Source organism: Triticum urartu, chromosome 7, assembly GCF_003073215.2.
Source record: "Triticum urartu cultivar G1812 chromosome 7, Tu2.1, whole genome shotgun sequence".
Taxonomy (NCBI): domain Eukaryota; kingdom Viridiplantae; phylum Streptophyta; class Magnoliopsida; order Poales; family Poaceae; genus Triticum; species Triticum urartu.
In genome coordinates, this window is record NC_053028.1 from 600,948,799 (window position 1) to 600,966,983 (window position 18,185).

Here is an 18,185-nt window from a genome sequence, read left to right on the forward strand (position 1 = left end):
ATTTTCACCAGCAGGGGAGGTGTCTTTGCAATAGAACCATGTTTGATTCCACTCTTTGGGGTGGCTATGCAGCTTGGCATGAGGGTATGTGACCTCTTTCCTTTTCTGAATCGCCACACCGCCCAATTCCGCATTGGAACCATCAGAAAACTCAGTACGGCGGTTTAGATGGAAACAGTCTCTGAACAACTCTACTGTGGGCTCCTCTTGAAAGAACGCCTCACAGAGCACTTGGAAGTGACACATGTTTGTAACAGAGTTGGGACCAGTGTCTTGTGGGTGGAGCTGAAAATCGGCTAAAATGTCCCGGAAAAATTTAGAACCAGGCGGCTTAAAGCCCCGGGCTAAGTGATCTACGAAAACAACGACCTCTCCTTCTTGAGGTGTGGGAGGGCATTCTTTGCCAGGAGCCCTCCAATGGATGGTATCTTTGCTGCCTAAGGCGCCGATCAGGACTAAATCGTCCAGTTGAGCCTCTGTGACGCGAGAAGGAACCTAGTTGCACTCATATACTTGCTTGGCCATGATGAAATCTACAAGGTAGATGATCCTGGTTCAAAAATGCATTGATTAAGGTACATTGGTATGTGCAATGTTAAACCGGAGACAGATCTATCTAAACCAGAGTTTTATGAAGCAACAACATCTGGCGGTTCAACAAGGGGACTAATGATATATACCGGTTTGGCAATTTTTTCTACAAAGTTAAACCGCCTGGTCTGAACATTGAAGCAGATGAGTAAGTTTACAGAAACAGATTTCCTAAGACTTATCTACAGCGACGGATCTGAAGCAAGTTCAGAAAATAAGGAAAATATTCAAGGTTCAAAAAAGAACAGTACTGAATCAATGGGCAGAGATACATATAGATCTATGGTCTTGAGGCATGAAACTGAAGGCGGATGCTAAAAGCTACCGCTACAGAGAGTAAGGATTCACAGATGCATCTAGGAGTTATCGTATGAACACGAAACAGGCGATGAACACTAGAAGAACATGAAACCCTAGAGCAGATCTGTGTTGAAAAGAATAGAAGACTTACTGGAGATGAGAAAGACGCGGAAGGTTGCCGCGGTGCTCTGGTGCGCCCAGGTTGATCCAACGGCCAAGGTTGATGCAGAGGTTGACGGTGGCGGCGGAGCTCCGAAGCTGGGCGATGCGAGGAAGACGAAGCACAAGGGCACGGAGGGGAAAAAGAAATGACCCTTCGGTCCTATTTATAAGGCAAGGGACAGGAGTCGGGCGCGAAAATCAAGGGACCGTGGGTTTGGAAACGAAGATGTCGCCTTAATTGTCGCAGACCTATTAGGGTCCTTTATAACAGGTGACATCACGCCAGTTTACAACGACCAGAGAAGATGACATCACGGCGGTTCAACAAGCTACAAGAAGATATTGAAGATGAAGATTTTTGCTAAAGGATTGACATGAACATGTTCAAATCAATCTGGGGCCTAATGTTTGGGATATCACTACTGGGCGTAAACCGGCCTATCTGGGCCGGGTTAACTTCGTCAGTAGTTAAGTATGTTAAAGCCCAAAAAGGCAGATGAGGGCTCAAGGCCCATAGTCGGTTCAAGGCCTGTAGCCGTAAACCAGCGTTGGTATTTAACTTGTATTGTAAGTTAGGAATAAGTAGAGACCAAACCGGACACATCTATGAGCCGGTATTGGGACTCTGTGAACCGACGGGCGTCACCCGTGTATATAAGGGGACGACCCGGCGGCGGTTCAAGGACAACAGACAACAACTCGAGACATAGGCGAAGCTTGTTTGCTCCCTGGTCATCGAAACCCCATCAATTCCATCACTACTAGACGTAGGCTTTTACCTTCATCGAAGGGGCCGAACTAGTATAAACTCTCTTGTGTCCCTGTGTCCGCTTTAACCCCTTCAAGCTAACCCGTCGCAATGGCTCCACGACTAAGTCCTTTCTCTAGGACATCTGCCGTGACAAAACCACGACAGTTGGACTATGAAGATACAAGATTGAAGACTTCGTCCCGTGTCCGGATGGGATTCTCCTTGGCGTGGAAGGCAAGCTAGGTAATACGGATATGTATATCTCCTCCTTTGTAACCGACCTTGTGTAACCCTAGCCCCCTCCGGTGTCTATATAAACCGGAGGGTTTAGTCCATAGGACAACATACAATCATACCATAGGCTAGCTTCTAGGGTTAGCCTCTACGGTCTCGTGGTAGATCAACTCTTGTAATACTCATATCATCAAGATCAATCAAGCAGGAAGTAGGGTATTACCTCCATCAAGAGGGCCCGAACCTGGGTAAACATCGCGTCCCCCGCCTCCTATTACCATCCGCCTTATACGCACAGTTCGGGACCCCCTACCCGAGATCCGCCGGTTTTGACACCGATACCCAAGCTTAATTCCTGCTCGTCCTTGAGTAGGTAAATGATAAAAACAGAATTTTTGATGTGGAATGCTTTCTAGCATGTTCTTCAATGTATTTTTCTCTATTGTGGCATGAATGTTCAGATCCGAAATATTTAAGATAAAAGTTTATTGTTGACATAAAAATAGTAATATTCCAAGTATGCTAATCAAGCAATTATGTCTTATCAAAATAACATAGTCAAAGAAAACTTATCCCTACAAAATCATATAGTTTGGTCATGCTTCATTTTTGTCACACAAAATGCTCTCATCATGCACAGCCCCGATGACAAGCCAAGAAATTGTTTCATACTTAGCCTTTTCAAACTCTTTTAACTTTTACGCAATATATGAGCACGAGCCATGGACATAGCACTATGGGTGGAATAGAATATGATGATTGAGGTTGTGTGAGAAGACAAAAAGCGAGAAAGTCTCACATTGACGTGGCTAATCAATGGGATATGGAGATGCCCACCGATTGATGTCAATGCAAGGAGTAGGGATTGCCATGCAACGGATGCACTAGAGCTATAAATATATGAAAGCTCATCAAAGAAACTAAGTAGGTGTGCATCCAACTTGCTTGCTCACGAAGACCTAGGGCATTTGAGGAAGCCCATCATTGGAATATACAAGCCAAGTTCTATGATGAAAAATTCCCACTAGTATATGAAAGTGACAAAATAAGAGACTCTCTATCATGAAGATCAAAGTGCTACTTTGAAGCACAAGTGTGGAAAAAGGATAGTAACATTGTCCCTTCTCTCCTTTTCTCTTTTTTTGTTTGGGTCTTCTTTTCTTTCTTTTTATGGCCTCTTTTTTTCGTCCGGAGTCTCATCCCGACTTATGGGGGAATCATAGTCTCCATCATCCTTTCCTCACATGGGACAATTCTCTAATGATGATCATCACACTTTTATTTACTTACAACTCAAGAATTACAACTCGATGCTTAGAACAAAATATGGCTCTATGTGAATGCCTTTGGTGGTGTACCGAGATTGCGATGAATCAAGAGTGACATGTATGAAAAAATTAAGCATGGTGGCTTTGCCACAAATACGATGTCAACTACATGATCATGCAAAGCAATATGACAATGATGATGCGTGTCATAATAAATGGAACGGTGGAAAGTTGCATGGCAATATATCTCGGAATGGCTATGGAAATGCCATAATAGGTAGGTATGGTGGCTGTTTTGAGGAAGATATAAGGAGGCTTATGTGTGATAGAGTGTATCATATCACGGGGTTTGGATGCACCGGCGAAGTTTGCACCAACTCTCAAGATGAGAAAGGGCAATACACGGTACCGAAGAGGCTAGCAATGATGGAAGGGTCAGAGTGCGTATAATCCATGGACTCAACATTAGTCATAAAGAACTCACATACTTATTGCAAAAATCTACAAGTCATCAAAACCAAGCACTACGCGCATGCTCCTAGGGGGGATAGATTGGTAGGAAAAGACCATCGCTCGTCCCCGACCGCCACTCATAAGGAAAGCAAGCAAAGAACACCCCATGCTTCAAATTTGTCACACAATGTTTACCATACATGCATGCTACGGGACTTGCCAACTTCAACACAAGTATTCATCAATTTCACAATTACTCAACTAGCACACCTCTAATATTACCACCTTTATATCTCAAAACAACTATCAAGCATCCAACTTCTCTTAGCATTTAAAATTTATAACCAAAGTAAATTACCATGCTGTTCTAAAGGACTCTCGAAATGAGATAAGTGAAGCATGGTAGATCAATTATTTCTATAAAATAGAACCACCGCCGTGCTCTAAAAGAAATAAGCGAAGCATTAGAGCAAAAATTATTCAACTCAAAAGATATAAGTAAAGCACATAGAGTATTCTAATAAATTCAAATTCATGTGTATCTCTCCCAAAAGGTGTGTATAGAAAGGATGATTGTGGTGAACTAAAAAGAAAATACTCAAATCATACAAGACGTTCCAAGCAAAACACATATCATGTGGCGAATAAAAATATAGCTCCAAGTAAAGTTACCGATGGACGAAGACGAAAGAGGGGATGCCTTCTGGGGCATCCCCAAGCATAGGCTTTTGGCTTGTCCTTGGATTTTACCTTGGGGTGCCTTGGGCATCCCCAAGCTTAGGCTCTTGCCACTCCTTGTTCCATAATCCATCAAATCTTTACCCAAAACTTGAAAACTTCACAACACAAAACTTAAAAGAAAATCTCGTGAGCTCCGTTAGTAAAAGAAAACAAACCACCACTTCAAGGTACTGTAATGAACTCATTCTTTATTTATATTGGTGTTAAACCTACTGTATTCCAACTTTTCTATGGTTCATGAACTCTATTACTAGCCATAGATTCATCAAAATAAGCAAACAACACACGAAAAACAGAATCTGTCATAAACAGAATAGTCTATAGTAATATGAAGGTTTCGAATACTTATGGAACCCCAAAAATTCTAAAATGAATTGCTGGACGTGAGGAATTTATCTGTTAATCATCTGGAACAAGAATTAACTAAATAGCACTCTCCACTAAAAAATGGCAGCAAATCTCGTGAGCGCTAAAGTTTCTGTTTTTTACAGCAAGATCGCAAAGACTTTCCCCAAGTCTTCCCAAAGGTTCTACTTGGCACAAACACTAATTAAAAGCATAAAACCACATCTAAACAGAGGTTATATGAATTGTTTATTACTAAACAGAATCAAAAAGCAAGAAACAAAAATAAAATTGGGTTGCCTCCAAACAAGCGCTATCGTTTAACGCCCCTAGCTAGGCATAAAAGCAAGGATAGATCTAGGTATTATCATCTTTGGTATGCAATTCTTCAATAGAACACTTATAAACCTTAGAAGTTTCCTTCTCTCTATTAATGATTAAACTCCTAGGCAAGAAATCAAGAAAATCATTTGTAGCAAAAGGTTCCTTAATGATAGTGAGAAAGTTGGAGTGAACACTAATGGATCTGAGATCCGCATTTTCCTTACTAGAAGTTTCACCCTTATTGTTAGGAACGTACATTAGTTCGGCAACTTTGGTAGGATGATTTAAAGTGTTCCTTACGGCAGAAAAAGTGGACCCCAAGTTGGTAATAATACCCTCAAGTTTATCAATTCTAGTAGAATCTTGGTCTATTCTTTCATTAACCACGGGTACTTTTACTTTAAAACTTTTCAGAGTAACTCCTACCTTAGATCCATATTGGGTAATTTGGTTGTGGATCTTTTTATCCAAATTCGCAATCAATTCAACAGTGGCAACTTTATTTTCAATAACATCGAACCTTTGCATAACATGTTCCAAAGTTAACATAGTTCCATTAACCAAGAGAGGTGGTGTGTCAAACAAATCTATCATAGTGTTATAAGAATCAAAAGTGTGGCTACCCAAGAAATTTACTCCGGTAATGGTATCAAGAATATATCTATTTCAAGGAATGATTCCTAAATAAAAATTGCAAAGAAGAACGGAAGTAGATTGCTTCCTAGTAGATCTATTTTGCGCATTGCAAATTCTGAACCAAGCATCTTTTAGATTTTTTCCCTTCCTTTGTTTAAGATTAAGGACCTCATTCTCGGGAGACAAAGCAGTAGATAAAGGACTAGCCATAACGACGAAGCAAGCGAAAGAAAAGGCGAATTAAAAAGAGGGCGAATAAAACGGCAAGGGGTGAAGTGGGGGAGAGGAAAACGAGAGGTAAATGGCAAATAATGTAATGCGAGGGATAAGAGTTTGTGATGGGTACTTGGTATGTCTTGACTTGTGCGTAGACTCCCCAGCAACGGTGCCAGAAATCCTTCTTGCTACCTTTTGAGCACTGCATTGGTTTTGTTTTGAAGAGGAAAGAGTGATGCAGCAAAGTAGCGTAAGTATTTCCCTCAGTTTTTGAGAACCAAGGTATCAATCCAGTAGGAGGCCACACGCAAGTCCCTCGTACCTACACAAACAAATAAGAACCTCGAAACCAACGCGATAAATGGGTTGTCAATCCCTTCACGGTCACTTATGAGAGTGAGATCTGATAGAGATAATAATAATAAGATAAATATTTTTGATATTTTTATGATATAGATTGAAAGTAAAGGTTGCAAAGTAAAATTAGATTGGAAACTTATATGATGGAAAATAGACCCGGGGGCCATAGGTTTCACTAGTGGCTTCTCTCAAGATAGCATAAGTATTACGGTGGGTGAACAAATTACTGTCGAGCAATTGATAGAAAAGCGAATAATTATGAGAATATCCAGGCATGATCATGTATATAGGCATCACGTCCGCGACAAGTAGACCAACTCCTGCCTGCATTTACTACTATTACTCCACACATCGACCGCTATCCAGCATGCATCTAGAGTATTAAGTTCATAAGAACAGAGTAACGCATTAGGTAAGATGACATGATGTAGAGGGATAAACTCAAGCAATATGATATAAACCCCATCTTTTTATTCTCGATGGCAACAATACAATACGTGTCGTTTCCCTTTCTGTCACTAGGATCAAGCACCACAAGATTGAACCCAAAGCTAAGCACTTCTCCCATTGCAAGAAAGATCAATCTAGTAGGCCAAACCAAACTGATAATTCGAAGAGACTTGCAAAGATAATCAATCACACATAAAAGATTTCAGAGAAGAATCAAATATTGTTCATAGATAAACTTGATCATAAACCCACAATTCATCGGATCTCGACAAACACACCGCAAAAAGAGTTACATCGAATAGATCTCCAAAAAGAACGAGGAGAACTTTGTACTGAGATTCAAAGAGAGAGAAGAAGCCATCTAGCTAATAACTGTGGAGCCGGAGGTCTGAAGTAAACTACTCACACATCATCGAATGGGCCATGGAGTTGATGTAGAGGCCCTCTATGATTGTTGCCCCCTCCGGCGGAGCTCCGGAAAAGGCCCCAAGATGGGATCTCTTGGGTACATAAGGTTGCGGCCGTGGAAATAGGGTTTCGTGGTGCTCCTGGATGTTTTCAGGGTATGAGAACATATATAGTTGGAAGAAGTAGGTCGGTTGAGTCACGAGGGGCCCACGAGGGGGAGGGCGCGCCCAGGGGGTAGGCGTGCCCCCTGCCTCGTGGACACCTCGTTTGTTTCTTGACATCCACTCCAAGTCCTCTGGATCACGTTTGTTCCAAAAATCACACTCCCGAAGGTTTCATTCCGTTTGGACTCCGTTTGATATTCCTTTTCTGCGAAACACTGAAATAGGCAAAAAAAAACAGCAATTTGCACTGGGCCTTGGGTTAATAGATTAGTCCCAAAAATAATATAAAAGTGTAAAATAAAGCCCATTAACATCTAAAACAGATAATATAATAGCATGGAACAATCAAAAATTATGGATACGTTGGAGACATATCAATGTAAGACACTCACTCAGCTTCAGCGGCATTTCTATGTCAATACCATATCTGAACAAGAAATGTCGAGGTGGTGTAGGATCTCGAGGAGGTGGAGGAGGTCAAGGAGAGTCAAGTAAACAAGAAGAGGAGTAGGTCGTGCAACTACAAGATCGAGGAAGATAGATGTTTTGCGTGAAGGTTGGCTCGCCATCTCTCTTGATGCCATGGTCGGTGTCGACCGGACAAAGGAGAAATTTTGGCAAAGGATCGAGGATACTAAAATAATAATGTGACCATTCCCTCCAACCGCACAGTCAGGTCTCTCGCACATGGTTGGACTTTGACCCAAAACCAATGCAACCAATGGGCCTGATGTGTTGCACAGGTCAACCTCGTGTCGCCAAGTGGAGTGCTTGTCAACGAGTATGAGCCCGTCATGCAAGATTTTTACAAGTAAAGAAACAAGAAAAATGGCTCCAAACCGTTTACTTTGCACCATTGCTACTCGGAGATTGATGCATATGAGAAGTGGGCAAGAAGAAACTTTGAAACCACACCAAAGAGGCAAAGTCTCGACACCAATGTTGATTATGATGATGACTTGGTAGAGAACCTATCCACTCCTCATGTGTGTCAGGATGGATCAAAATATGCAAGGCATGCCAAGAAGAATGATGGTGTTGGAGCATACAAATAAGAGTTGTTTAAAAATGGTGAAGGTGAGAAGGGCATTGATGACCGGAGGGAAGGAGGAGAAGATGACTAGTTTCTATGAGATGAAGTTGATGGAGGAGAAGTGGAAGGCAAAGGCAACGGTTGAGGATAGAAAGGTGCTAGCGGGGGAGAAAACGTTGAACTTGAGGACGAAAAACTTTAATTGGAGGCCGAGGAAAAAGTATTGAGATTGAGGAGCAAAAGTTTGCCATGGCGGCCGAGGAGCAAAGGAACTAGAGGGTGGCCGATGACGTGCTATCATGTGGATGGATCCTAGCAAGATGCACAAGAAGGCGAGAAAATATTGGGACTTCACTCGTGAGACATCTTGACTAAGATGTGTGGTGGCGGCAGCAATGGTGATGGCGGTAGTTTTCTAGAATGAATTCAACGAACTTTATGTATGCTTGTAGCAGAATTAGGATGTGGTGCATTAGCATTGTCTATGTACCCCCTCCGTCCCAAAAATAAGTGTTTTTAATTTAGTATAACTTTGCACTTATTTTTGGACAGTGGGAGTATGTGTTAAAGTGTGATGAATTTGTTTCAATTGTTTGAACAAATGTTTAGACGATTCAGCAAAATAATTTTCTTTAATATAGAATCTGAGCAAACGTCATGTTCTTACTAGAATTTAGAGAAATGAGATATGGAGATGGTTTTGGACATTCAGGATCGTGGATCTAGTAGAGATGCCCTACACACATTCATGCTTTCCCCAAAAAAAGTCATTGCAGAATTGTTTGTCTAGCTCTGCCACTGCCGGCGAGCACCTAGAAACTCCCCCTTCCTCCTCTAACGGTCCAGCCGTCAGCCCTGCTACTAGGAAGAAATGAACTAATACATGCTCCCATATGATCCATTTTTCAAAGAAAAAATATATGCAAGAAGAACGTACGTAGCAGCACCAAAAGTTACACTTGGCAGACTGGTCCTAGGCAACTAAGGACGTACTAGTTCTAGGTGGTTTCCTTTTATCCTCGGCCTTTGGCTACAGCACTTGTTACACTTTCTTGTGCTGTAATCAGTGAATGTGAATGCAGCGCTGACTGCTTGTTACACCTGACTGCATTCCCTGCAACGCACTCCACCAGTTGGCAGAAACATTTGTACAGAAGCATTGCATATGACAGACTCCACAAGCACTTGTACCGAAGCATTCTGTATGACTCATGCTCATCTGGTCGAAGGATGAACGAATACTCAGAGACGGGGCTTCATCACTACCCAGGCAGCCGAACACCACATGTGAAATACTTGGCCCTCGCAAGGCCTGATGTTATCGTGACGATTGTGTACGTAGCTGAACCTGCAGTGACAACATAGCTGTAAGAAATTTTTCTAATCCTCAGCACTGTAGATACTCCAAAGAATTAACAATAAGAAAATGAAAGAATAAAGAAGAGACTGATGGAGTAGATACGTACCGAGAGCAGTCAGCGTCCGCTATCAGTGGAGCAGTGAAGACTCGACTGTCGTCTGTTTGATTAGGAAGAACAATGCCAGTCCTCCCGGGCCCGATCATTCTGGTCTCTGGAAACGCAGGTGGATCACCAGGGACAACTCTGTAAATGCCAGCCAAATTTGGTAAAACTCCTCCACTTTTCACTATGTAAAGACTGGCAAGATTTTCAATCAGAGAAAAGCTGTTTCCAACTGCTTCCACAGCACCCTCCCACTCTATGAGATGTAGTAGACCATCTTCCTCCTGCGTCACCGAGCAGAGACATCCATTGTCAGATAACCAAAACAAAGCATTTTGGTGGATGATGAGGCTGTGTATGCCTAAATGTCCGCATACTACAGCACTCTGCTGCCAAACACCATCCATTGTTCTTAGCCAAAATTCAGTGACGATATCGGCTTCTCCGCCACCTTCATCTGCATTATCATCGGCATCTACTTGAGCAAATATCCTTTGCCTAGCGAGCACTAGAGTAAGATCTGAACTAGGGGTTCCATTGAAATAGCCCTGTTCAATTTCCACCCCCACATGGAAGTTGAGTAAACGCTTGTCTGACCTCACTTCCCACAGCGAAACATATGTGCCCTCTTTAAGTAGAAAGAAGAAATATCCATTTGAGTATAGCGCATCTGCGGTCTCAACTGGCAAACTACTAGTGAATGCTTTCATCGTGTATGGAGAAAATAGAATGCTTCGTGGAAGTTCCAGATTGGTGATGATTAGAACTGGCCCTGAAATTTCTTCTTCATCTGGTTTTTCAGGGGGCAGCACAGCAAGGGAGGCCGGCAGCAAAGCCATCGAATTCATCCGATGTGTGAGTAATGGCTGGCATTCAAAATAGAATTAACTGGTTATTGTATTGTACCTTAGGTGTTAAATAGGGATACAGGTTTACAAATGCATCCGACGTACCGAGCACAAGAAGGTGAAGGGCAGGTGCGGAGGGAACCCCACTCCCAATCCCATCCCATGTGCGAGGGGCCTGGGGCTTGGCGCGCGGTGGAGACGCAGGCGGACAAGTGCTCCTCGTGTAGTGGTGCTGGAGCTAGCTGAAGACCGAGACGGCCCATCATCCCCGCGCGGGTGAGGGTGAGCTCGGCCCTTGGATTTCGTGGGATGGCGGGCGATTTCGTGACCAAACCCTAACCCGTCAGGAAGAATGGGTGGAAGCTGCGGGGATTTTTTTGAGGTGCGATACGAGGATGGAGCTCGGAAGGAAGCGGGGATACGCAAGAAAAGAGAGGGAAGCCCGAAATCAGCCTTCAAACCTCGAATGAGTTCTCGCTGCGGCTGCGGGTGGACCCCTGACCGCATCTCTCTCTCTCTCTCTCTCTCTCTCTCTCTCTCCTGTGGGACCCACCCCGCAACGGACACCAGATTGTTCAACCCTGCTTGCACACAATACCACCAAACACAAACTGTATTTTTCAGAGAAAAGAATTGTAAATTGCAGGGTTTTACTTTTATTCTTTGATGAGAGCTAGAAACTCGGTTGCCTGTTTTAGTCATTGGTGATTTTTTTTATTTTTTTTATTTTTGCGGATAGTGTGTGATGTTTAAAACCGTTGGATTTTGATTCAATGGTAAACCCATCTTTTTCTTATCTTTCTCTCATCATCACAGCTTGCCTCCGCCACACACGGCCTCTGCCCTCATTTGTTTTTAGAAAAAGGAGGAATCTTCCCCGGCTTCTGCATCTGGGAGATGCATGCGGCCATATTATTTATTATTCAAAAAGACCTTACAAAGAAATACAACAGTAATCCCGAGGCCACCATCTAAACGACACCTGTCGCTACTCCTGTCCTCTTTATGAAGGTGTGCCGAATGTCTAGGCCAAATACCAAACAGACATCGCACAAATGCCTAACATCTAACGCTAGATGCCCCATCCAAAGCCACATAGGCGGGACTGGGTAACACTCGGGTTCGGCGCATTCTCAGTGAGTACCACACGCACACGCTGCAAAGGGCCGTCACCTCCGACTTCCCTTGATCCATCCTCAAAGTATGTACTGACGTATCGACCTTGTCAGGCCTCTCTACCATCGACGCCACCACGGTCTCTGCCCTCATCATCCAATCAAATTTTTCAGAAGCAAAAGCAAAGAAGAGTGACGATATAGAAAAAGCGTATGTGGCGACTTGATGTATGGTTTACAGTCTCATGGTTCGTCTTCGTGGTTTTTGTTGCCACCGTGGATTTGATGGTGTCTGATGTTGTGTGTCGAGGTGTTCTCGATGGACGTAACTTTAGCGATGGCCTGATCCATGTGTCAGGGTTTTGCAGCTATAGCGTGTTGGGAGAGTTTGATGGTTTGCCTATGCGGGCTGGAGATTCCTACTTTGCGAGTAGTTCGCATGTGGTCAAATATTGGCCTGATCCATGTGCCAGGGGTTTGCGGTTGTAGCATGTTGGGAGAGTTTCGTGGCTTGCGTGTGCGGGCCGGAGATTCATACTTCGCGAGTAGTTCGCATGTGGTCAAATTTGCATTGTTTTTGCACCGTTTTTCATCAACTCTTACTCTTTTCTCTCAGTTAATCGATGAAGCAAATCTTTTGCCTCTGATTTGAAAACAAAGAGACACTGGTACCCGTGAACGCAATATTTTGCTATTGCTCCATTTTCTTGGTCATCACCTCCTCTCCCATGACCCTGAACTTCTCCTGCTAAATGGCAACCTTGCGCTCCTCAAGTTCCTTGAGCTCCATCCATCCAGGTGTCCTTTCTTGTTTCCTCCATTTCCTTCCTTATTGTGATCATCTTGTAGCATCTCCTTGTACAGAAATCATCTTCTCCTTTCTTGCATCCTCCCTGGAGACCTCATATGCATTCGCGCCTCTGATCTTCGAGTGGAACTCCCCCTCCCCTCATCATTATCTTCATCGCCAACATATTGTACATCTTCAAACTTAGGAGATGAGAAATGACTCGACTCCCAGGATAAGATAACAAAGGGATCACATAATTGGGGCCTGCTCCAACATTACTCAGTCAAGGCGCACCTAGTCCCACCATACCATACCATACGAGCATACATATATATGCAGTACAAGCAACACGTCCTAACAAGTCTCAAAAAAGCTACCAAACCTATATTATCTGGGGGATACCACGGCCTACGCCATTGCCATGGGCATCATATTCACACCACCAAAACTCGATGCTTCCGGCATCCGATCTGATCAACCACGTCCATCGCCGCCTCCTCGATTCGATGTTCGTCGAGGGCAAAATGAAACCAAAGCCACAGGAAGACCCGGAGGAAGCTGTCGCCTACGGCCGGGCTCACAGCAGCACGTGCTCGACGTCGTTGGGGAACCGCTGAGGCTGGCCGCGGCGTGGCCAGCTGGGTGGAGACGGTGGACGGATCGACGCCGAATCTTGCTGCATGGTTCTCTTCTTGGGCTCTCCTGACGCCGCCGCTCTCTTCTTGCGCCCGCTCCATGACGGCACTGCTTGATTCAGATTTCTCCTGTTGGTGTGCATAGGTGCTGCTTCAAACACCTCGGGCTCGTCGTCGAGGTCGACGGGGTTCGAAGCTGAAGCCCCCATCTGAAGCAGCTCTCTGCGGGTAGGAGGTGCTGCCCAGCACAGTGGATTCACTGAAACAAAGAATAGCCACACATGCAGAATTATGTCAGGAAACAGCAATGGCATGGTTGGGAAAAGAATATGTATGCATCACATCGCCAAGTCAGTAAAAAACTAGAAAACATTATAGATGGTACGAAGACCAAGAATGATGAATGTAGAACATAATAAGTAGTGCAGCTCATGCACTCGTTCATTGATCCATGCTCATTTAACAATTTCCCTTGGAAGATGCATATTAGTAACACACATGTTTCCAAAAGGCATTTGTCATGGTTACCATTTCCACAATCATACTTGATTTGAAGCATGCACTATCTGGCAGCTTAGGGGATTGATAAGAAAATATTTCTGAAAATGTATAGCAGAAAGGGCTAACAGTACGGAAAATCTTAGACTGAATTCACACACCTTCAACTGGCTCAAGAATATCCGGTAATTCACGAGTTGTTGCTGAATATTTACGCTTCCTGACATAATCTTCTTGCAGAGGCTTTGGGATAGCAAACGAGAACTGGCCTAAATAAACCCCTTGTCGAACGTAGAATGGATTCTCTGCCAAGTACCTGAAATATCAAAACGATGATTGTATCGCATCTGGGAAGAACATGCCATAATTTGGCGTGCTAGATCAATTGGGTGCTGTAAGTAACAAACGGTAGGTAAAAGTAACAGAATATGAATTCATCAGCTCACCTCTCAATTTCAACCATTGACCTCAACGTTGTCCCAGCTGGAGAAGTGTAATATCTGAGAGAAAGCAAAATAACAAATATTGTTATGATCAAGTATGTTGCATGTTGGAATACCACAAGCAAATAACTTTGGAGAACAGATTTCATGATTACTAGAGATTTAAATTGGCATCACCAAAACTGATAAAACATATAAATGGTTGCTCAACAGCACAGGGTTATCCTCCTTTTCAGGGAAACAATGGCTGTCAAACTGACATATTATAAGAGGCAAATGTTTTATGCTATCAAGAAGCATGAAGTATTTCTTAAAAAGAGGCATGGAGTACAGTACTGTGTAGTTTCATGAATCATAGCTAACAGGAATAAACCACAAAAGGGCATGCTAATACTTTACCAGTTGTAGCTAAAGCAAAGAGACTGATCAAGAACCAGATCAATCATTCCATGAATGATACGGTGCAAAAAGCTATTAAGTAGAGTGGAAGGACTAGTTTCTGAAAAAAATGCAGTGGAAGGACTGAACATGGAAATGACCAAAAGACTTGATAATAACAAATCACAGGTATTAGTGCAATGCAGGAAAAGGAACAGTGGCATACACATCTGCAAACTTGCTGCAACCCTCCCCCCTGATTCTGACCTCCCTATTCCAGCCAACAGGAGTTTGGGCAATGTTTGGCTTGTCAATTGCCCACACCCTACTTGCATCTTGTGACATATCTTCTGGGTCATCACATGATAAAACACGGTTCCATTCACGAGCCCTTGCACACACAAAAAGTTCCTCGGAAATAGTCTCACGCAGCTCTTCATATTTCTCCTTTGTTGGAACAATCCTCCATTTGAAGCACTGAGCGCACTGTACAGTATAGTGCCCAATAGATGGTAAAACTCTGGAGTGTCCACCATACTTTGTCTTCGGGGGTATTTGCTGCAGTGGAGTAGAGTCATATATGGGCTTGGCTAACTGGAATTCCCTTTGCTGGCGACGTGTGGTCTGCGGATCATAAAGGACAAGCTGCTTTGATGCGTCTTCTTCAATTGAGTAATCCTTGTCAGTATAGTCATCATCATCATCACTGTCACTGGTAATAAGCCTCTTTCTTGAACGCTTGCGAGGATGAACCATCCCTTTCTCAGGGTTATGACCTCGAAAATTCCTCATGAGATAACTATCTTTTCCTGCAACAATGGCCAAAAGGTTCAATAAACAAAAAAGCATGGTTTGAGTACAGTTATCACACATTGTTCCAGGTAAAAAAAACATGCTGCACAATCAATTATCATATCGCAGTTGCAAGAAATCAGTACATTGCACGATTCCACTATTTACCACCGTAAAAAACAGAAGACAGAAACACGACCAATTCTATCATATTAAATAAACCTGTAAGGCTGTACTAACTACAACTATGCCTTTGGTAGGACTACAGTTACCTCGTAATCATCGCTGCACTCAATAAGCGAATTCGACAAAATTAGAATGACACCAAGACTATCTGTAAGATGCAGTTATGCAGTGGCATGCAAGATATTGCACATTTATATTGACGGAGAACACCACATTACACTAAAAAAATTCAGAGGCACAGTATCAGGCGAAGCAAATGTAGTACGAAAGTCGAAAACACAATGACTTCCCTGGATGCTCTTCATAGGTTACACAAAACATGTCATTAGCATCACACAACCTAACCGTTTGGACAGCTCGGTAATCATGCTATCTTATGTGCAAATCAACCAAGTAAACAATGGTGCTGACATATCACAAATATATTTCTGCAGGAGGTGAGAAACCAAACTCACAGAAATAACGGCAGCAGTCAATTGATACCCCATCGTCCATATAAGGCAAATTACAAGCGTTAGATATTGACTAGCGAAGGCATGTGCACTGCATATTTATCAACAACTGCCCATACATCCAGGTTCCAAAGCACATAATCGCCCACACAGTGCTGTGAACAAGCAGAATCAGGGCAAATACTAAAGAGAAGAGGTTACACTAACAAGTGTTTTATTTAAGACCCAAGGTGCATTTGTAATAAAGTGCTGAAGTCCAACCAACCTAACATAAAGCCTTGCCTTTTCTGAATAAACTACAAGGTCGCCACCAATTTTGAGCACACCAAGTTTAATTATAGCAGCCAGAAAACAGTGCTGCCCCTAAATGGCTAACGTGGGCGACAAATGGCCAAAAATAAGCCACCACATGTCACCCAATCAGGCTCCCTGAATCACAAGCCATGCATCAGGTGGTCAGCCACACATGCTCGCATTCGCATACAACCAAACCAAACAAGACGGCCGCCGCATCATCAAGACCCTGCCTGATCGAGGACGAGGCCGCAGCAGTACAAGTTACAAGAATATACATCCGCTCTAAATCGTCACAGCAAATTAAAGAGCATCTCAAAATCGACGGGCTAGAGCGGGGACAAGATGGGACAAATTAATCAACAGGGAGGCAACGCGGCGAGGGCACCACCACCAAATGGACGGACCTACCACCGGATGTCGGAGAGGCAAATAATCCCAAATACTCCATCCGTTTCTAAATATAAGTCTTTTTAAAGATTTCAAATGGACTACCACATATGGATGTATATAGACATATTTTAAAGTATTCACTCATTTTGCTTCGTATGTAGTCACCTGTTGAAATCTCTAGAAAGACCTATATTATATATTATATTTAGGAACGGAGGAAGTAAGAAGCATGTTCCCAGACATTGACAGGGGCGGACACTGGCTAACATAAAACACCCACCCACCACGAACCCCACCGGGCGACACGGAAAAGGGCCGGGCTTTGGCTCCCGAAACTGGCTAAAAAGCGAATCGGCCGAAAGCACGACGGCGGTCCTCGCAGGAACCGCGGCGGCGAGCCGAGGCCGCCCCTGGACGGTCTCTTCGCCCGCGAGAGACCGAATGCATGTCGCCCCCCGGCCGCGTCGACCCCCTGCCGTGCCGACTACCACGCGCGATCACGGACGGACGGACGGAGGGAGGGAGGGAGGGAGGAGGCGCGGACGTACGCGGGGTCGGCGGGGGAATGCGGCGGGCCGGCGGCCGGGGAATCCGAGGCGGAGGGAGCGAGGAGGCGGCGGCCCGTGTGGGGCGGGAGGAGGTGGGTGCGCTTTCTGTTGTTGCGCTCCTCTCTCTCTCTCTCTCTCTCCGCTGCCACTCTGCATGCAGGGATGAAGGCAGCAACAGCAAGCGAACTCCCCTCTCCACGCGATGAAAAAGGCAGGTAGGTGGGCGAGGCCTCTTCAATGCGGAGTGTTCATCAATGCGCTACAGTGCGGCGGCCGTCAAGGAGGGCGCGTGCCGCCGTGTGGGTGAGACGAAGGTGGGGAAACGTGCCGCATGGCCTGTGCCGCTGTGCGGTGCGCCGGGCGCCACTCACCCCACCCGCGCCCGTTATCTCGCCCACGACGGCACGATCTAGTCTATACTTCAGTTGGACTGTTGGGGTTTCTCGAGTCCAATATTAGTTGGTCTTTCTTTTTTGAGAATCAAAATTAGTTTGATCTAGTGTAGTACTACTAGTTGTTTGGAAGACGACCATAAAGGATTTTTTTTCTAAGTAAAGAAAGAAGAGCTGATCTAGAGGTTTTCCAGGATAACCAGTTTCGATCGACAGGGGGTTTTTGCTCGGACGAGTAGTTTTTCTTTTAAGGGCATTTACAATGAAGGGGCGCTTGTTTAGGCGCTTAGAACATAAAATTTTTTATCTTTATATATATTCAAATGTCAGTGAAACATACCACATCTGTTTTGTTATTTGTCCATACCACATCGTCAACAGGGTTAGGCATGACCGAACATAAACATATTCAAATAAATAAGTGGCAAGTTATAAACATATCCTATAAACATGTAATCCGTAAAAATTCCTGAGCAACTCAAAATGCTAATCCATCAACTATGAATATGTATGAAGCTGTCT

General features: G+C 43.9%; 1 protein-coding gene across 1 annotated transcript; it reads right to left on the reverse strand.

Moving 5' to 3' along the window:
- Positions 1–12,878: 12,878 nt before the first annotated feature.
- On the reverse strand, positions 12,879–17,522 carry LOC125521844 (methyl-CpG-binding domain-containing protein 2-like). Its single transcript, XM_048686904.1, has 5 exons — positions 17,272–17,522; positions 14,833–15,415; positions 14,232–14,285; positions 13,947–14,101; positions 12,879–13,546 (listed from the first exon to the last, which is right to left on the reverse strand). Exons 2-5 carry the CDS (start codon positions 15,396–15,398, stop codon positions 13,230–13,232), a joined length of 1,092 nt encoding a protein of 363 aa, XP_048542861.1. The 5' UTR covers positions 15,399–15,415; positions 17,272–17,522; the 3' UTR covers positions 12,879–13,229.
- Between the last annotated feature and the right edge of the window lie 663 nt (positions 17,523–18,185).

Coding starts and splice junctions, on each gene's coding strand:
- LOC125521844 (XM_048686904.1), bottom strand. CDS start 15,398: ATGAGGAATTTTCGAGGTCATAACCCTGAGAAAGGGATGGTTCATCCT. Junction 14,286..14,832: donor TGCAGCAAGTTTGCAGATGT/GTATGCCACTGT, acceptor GCTTTCTCTCAG/ATATTACACTTCTCCAGCTG. Junction 13,547..13,946: donor TATTCTTGAGCCAGTTGAAG/GTGTGTGAATTC, acceptor TCTTTGTTTCAG/TGAATCCACTGTGCTGGGCA.